Source organism: Cebus imitator, unplaced genomic scaffold (genome assembly GCF_001604975.1).
Source record: "Cebus imitator isolate Cc_AM_T3 unplaced genomic scaffold, Cebus_imitator-1.0 Scaffold207, whole genome shotgun sequence".
NCBI classification, from domain to species: domain Eukaryota; kingdom Metazoa; phylum Chordata; class Mammalia; order Primates; family Cebidae; genus Cebus; species Cebus imitator.
In genome coordinates, this window is record NW_016107522.1 from 606,202 (window position 1) to 610,818 (window position 4,617).

The 4,617-nt window shown below is 47.3% G+C and overlaps 1 protein-coding gene across 1 annotated transcript in view; it reads right to left on the reverse strand.

Moving 5' to 3' along the window:
* Nucleotides 1-4,617, reverse strand: part of LOC108317779 — a 30,599-nt gene that overhangs the window by 24,463 nt on the left and 1,519 nt on the right. Inside the window, exons 2-3 of the mRNA XM_037745656.1 lie at nt 2,114-2,383; nt 131-674 (exon numbers count right to left, since the gene is read on the reverse strand). Of these exons, the coding sequence (XP_037601584.1) occupies nt 131-674; nt 2,114-2,383 (814 nt within the window). The remainder of the gene's footprint in view (nt 1-130; nt 675-2,113; nt 2,384-4,617) is intronic.

The following is a 4,617-nucleotide window of genomic DNA, read 5'->3' on the forward strand; positions in this document are numbered from 1 at the left end:
AAAAAAAAAAAAGAGACGGGGTTTCTCCACTTTGGTCAGCCTGGTCTTGAACTCCTGATCTCAGGTGATCCGCCCACCTTGGCCTCCCAAATTGCTGGGATTACAGGCGTGAGCCACTGCATCTGGCTACTAGATTTTAAATGCTTTAAAAATTTTTTGGTTCTTTTTACTTTTAAATACAAAGTCTGAGCTGTCCCAGTGCCCCAAGTCTTCCCTTCCACTAAGGTCTGGTAGACCTTATCTTTCACTAAGTTCTGGTAGTCCGAATCTTCAATCAGAACCTCTGTGATAGCATCCGAGTTCATGAGCAGCCCTTCGGTGCCCTCACTGCTGCTGTTTCCTGCAAAGCTTTTCCCCCGGCTCACCTGTCCCATCCCACTGCAGTATGACCCTGACATCCTTTCAGCTTCTAGTGGTAGGCATCCTTCAGAGGTTGAGTTTCCCAAGGGCTCAGGAAGAAAAGGAAAACCCTGACCATCTGAAGGCCGTGTCAAGGACTCTGGGTTAGTGCCCAAAATCTCTGTGCTGATGATGAGGGTGCTTGTGTTGGCAGCCAGAGCTTCTTCAGTCAGCACCTCAGGGTGGCTTTTTGCTTTATGTGTCACTACGCTGTCCTTCTCAAATCTTTTGCCATAGATGTTGCAGGAAAACTGGTAGAAAGACTCTACATCATGCTATTTTTTTTTGGGGGGGGAGGACAGATTTTTGTTCTTGCTGCCCAGGCTGGTGTGGCCTCCCTTGGCTCACTGCAACCTCCACCTCCTGGGTTCAAGTGAATCTCCTGCCTCAGCCTCCCAAGTAGCTGGACTGCAGGTGCCTGCCCCCACACTCAGCTAATTTTGTATTTTTTGTAGAGACAGGGTTTCACCATGTTAGATGGGGTTTCACCATGTTAGCCAGGCTGGTCTCAAACTCCTGACCTCAGGTGATCCACCTGCCTTGGCCTCCCAAAGTGCTGGGATTACAGGCATGAGCCATGCGCTCAGCCTCATGCTTCTTCATGTGCCAATTAAGACATGCCTTTTGTTAAGAAGTAAATCTACAGATCTCACATTATAATGGCCTCTCGCCAATGTGAATCATCTAGTGTACTGCCAGATTGTGGGACCGCTTGAAGGTCTCAGCACAGTATTCACAGATAAATCCCTTTGATCTGTATGATGTTTGGCATGTCATGGAAGTTGCTTCTGGAGCCTGCAGTATCCACAGGAGGGATGGAGACATACATATTTCTTCTTCAACAAATGCTGCTATTTAATGCGGTGCTGCCAATATCCAGGATGGGCAAGGACAGTTCCACATCCTCCAGCTCACAATGGACACATTGGAGGTTTTCTTTTGGGTAAATGCCATCTTTCCATCTTCTTCCTCTCTTCCTCAGAGGTTCCCCATCCTCCCTAATTTCATTCTCTTTGTTCACCTCTACCTCTACTTCCACTTTAATTTCCTTCTTCTCTTTCTCCCCTTTCACTTTCCCTGATTTTCACATGGCTTTGGGGTTTCCCTTTCTAAGAGGGGTTTGTAGGTCTCATCTCTTGGGTCATCTTTGAATGTCTCCTCTTCACTGATCAATGTCTCTTCTTCATCCTCACTAATGCCACCTGGAGACTGATGCTCTTCTCCAATGTCATCACTGAGCTGGTCTGTATTTGGTTCTGCCTTGCAGATGAGCTGCAATGAACTGGTCTTGCCCTGAGAGCCTCAGGTGTTCTCTGTATTACCATGACAAGAAATAGGTGTCCTGCTTCTACTGCGCCAGCCCAGCCTAGGTCTAGATGCAGCAATGGAAACTTCCTGAGGGAGGGCAGAACTGTATTCCTCTTTTTTTTTTTTGAGACAGAGTCACACTCTGTCACCCAGGCTGGAGTGCAGTGGCGCAATCTCAGCTCACTGCAACCTCTGTCTCCTGGGTTCAAGCGATTCTCCTGCCTCAGCTTCCCAAGTACTTAGGATTATAGGCACATGCCACCACACCCAGCTTTTTTTTTGTATTTTTAGTAGAGATGGGGTTTCACCTTGTTGGTCAGGCTGGTCTTGAACTCCTGACCTCGTGATCCACCCACCTCGGCCTCCCGAAGTGCTGGGATTACAGATGTGAGCCACCGTGCCCCACCCAGTTGTTACTTTTTCTAGGCATAGGAATCTCAGACTCTTCTTCCTGAATTGGAGACAGGGATTTTACGGCCTGGGGCTGCTGCCTGGGGACGTCAGGAGGCCTCGCATGGAGGCTGATCCTTCCCTGAGGGGCTGCTCGCCTTTCTCTGACAGGACACAGAAGCTGGGCCTTGGTCCCCACTTTCCCCAAGCCCATGGCTGCTAGTGGTCCCCGCAGGCGCCACTGCCGCCTCAGGGGGACGTTGTTGTGGGACTCCTCTGGAGCTGCCTACGCCAAAGAGGCAGACTTCTAAAAACAGAATTTAGGGTACACAAATACAGGACTCAGTGAAAATGACATGCATCTTTAGATCTCAGATTTGGGAGATAAACGTTTGATTGATACTACTGCTGCTCTCGCGACCATTGTTCATCTTGCTGAAATTCTCTTGGATCTCAGTGGCCTGCAGAACATTGCTGGTAGCTAAGAGCTGCACTGTCCAATACATTAGCCACCACCATATGTGACAATGAAAATGTTAAACTTATGGCCAGGCATAGTGGGTCACACCTATAATCCCAGCACTTTGGGATGTTGAGGCAGGAGGATCACCTGAGGTGAGAAGTTAAAGACCAACCTGGTCAACATGGTGAAACCCCATCTCTACCAAAAAATACAAAAATTAGCTGGGTGTGGTGGTAGGCACCTGTAATCCAAGCTATTCTGGAGGCTAAGGCAGGAGAATCACTTGAGCCCGGGAGGCGGAGGTTGGAGTGAGCCAGGATTGTGCCACTGCACCAGTCTGGGTGACAGAGGGAGACTGTCTCAAAAATAAATAAAATTTGAACTTAAAATCCTCATACTAGCCTCCCATATGCAGAAGCTCCGTGCAGCCAGTGGCTAGCACACTGGACGGTTCAGGTTTGGAATGTGCCCATCTCAAAGGCAGTTGTCTGACAGCTTTGCCTTATGGTTCTTTCAAAATTCCCAGTTGTCTCCTAGGCTGTTTTCCTCATCCATCTCATAGGGCCCTCTCCTCGAATTCTGTAATTTCAGGTATTCTTTTTCCTTGTGGCTCCACATTGACGCTTCTCAAGATGGGGGCTCAATAAACTTTTGCCAGTAAGTACACACTAAGTGCCACACAACGGAAGGGAGGCACACACGGCTCAGGTTTGAACCTGCTCCATGTCTGATGGATTCAAGCAGATCTGCCGCCACTCTGCTGCTGTCCAATGTGCATTCTCTTTAGTTCCAAACTGCTCTTCCACTGATGAAGAGGAGAGCCTGGTGCAGGCACGAATACTGATCAGAATCAACCTAGCCCCATCTTCTATCCAGGAGCTGCAAACAGGTACTTTTATCTGGGCAAAGAGCTTTACAGAAACCTGAGAGCCGTAACCACATGCATTTCCTCAACATTTCTCACAATTGTTTGGACCCTAATGACAACTAAACTACACCACTACCAGGACTGACCCTGGACCCAGAGTTCTCCCCAAGGAAAACTTCAATATGAACTGGATATTCAGTAACAGGAAATACTTGTCAATGTTCCTAAGTGCTATAGTGCCCATTATACAGCAAAGTATATTTTTGAAACACATACTTAAGTATTTCAGAATGAAGTATTATGTTGACTGCTTTCAGATGCTTCCTAGCAATGAAATACAGATAAAGCAAATAGCATATCTTTTACATCAAGGTGGTAAACACATAGGTATCAATGTACTAGTCCTAGGTTTTCTGTAAGTATAAACTTTTTCGTTAAAAAAAAAAATCTTGAAATGGCCAGGCTCGGTGGCTTATGCCTGTAATCCCAGTACTTTGGGAGGCCAAGGTGGACGGATCACCTGAGGTCAGGAGTTCAAGACCAGCCTGACCAACATGGAGGAACCCCACCTCTACTAAAAATACAAAATTAGCCAGGCGTGGTGGCGCATGCCTGTAATCCCAGCTACTCAGGAGGCTGAGGCAGGAGAATTGCTTGAACCTGGGAGGCGGAGGTTGCAGTCAGCCGAAATTGTGTCACTGCACGCCAGCCTGGGCAACAAGAGTGAAACTCGCCTAAAAAAAAAAACAAAAACTGAAATCTCACACCACTGGCATATTTACCACTTTTTATATACAAGCCTAAAACACTAACAGTATCACTGAAGCAGCTTATCGATGTTCAAGTCCCATCTAGTAATGCTATTTGTCATGCCTCAGGTGTAATAAATTTTATTAGAACCAGAATGACTAGATGCTATGGTCTGAATGTGCACCCTCCCACCCAATTCATACACTGAATTCTTCACTGATGTGACAGTATTAAGAGGTGGAGTCTTTAGCAGGTGATTAAGTCATGAGAGAACATCCCTCATGAAGGGGATTAATACCCTTATTAAGAGGCTTCAGGGGCCGAGCGCGGTGGCTCAAGCCTGTAATCCCAGCACTTTGGGAGGCCAAGGCGGGTGGATCACGAGGTCAAGAGATCGAGACCATCCTGGTCAACACGGTGAAACCCCGTCTCTACTAAA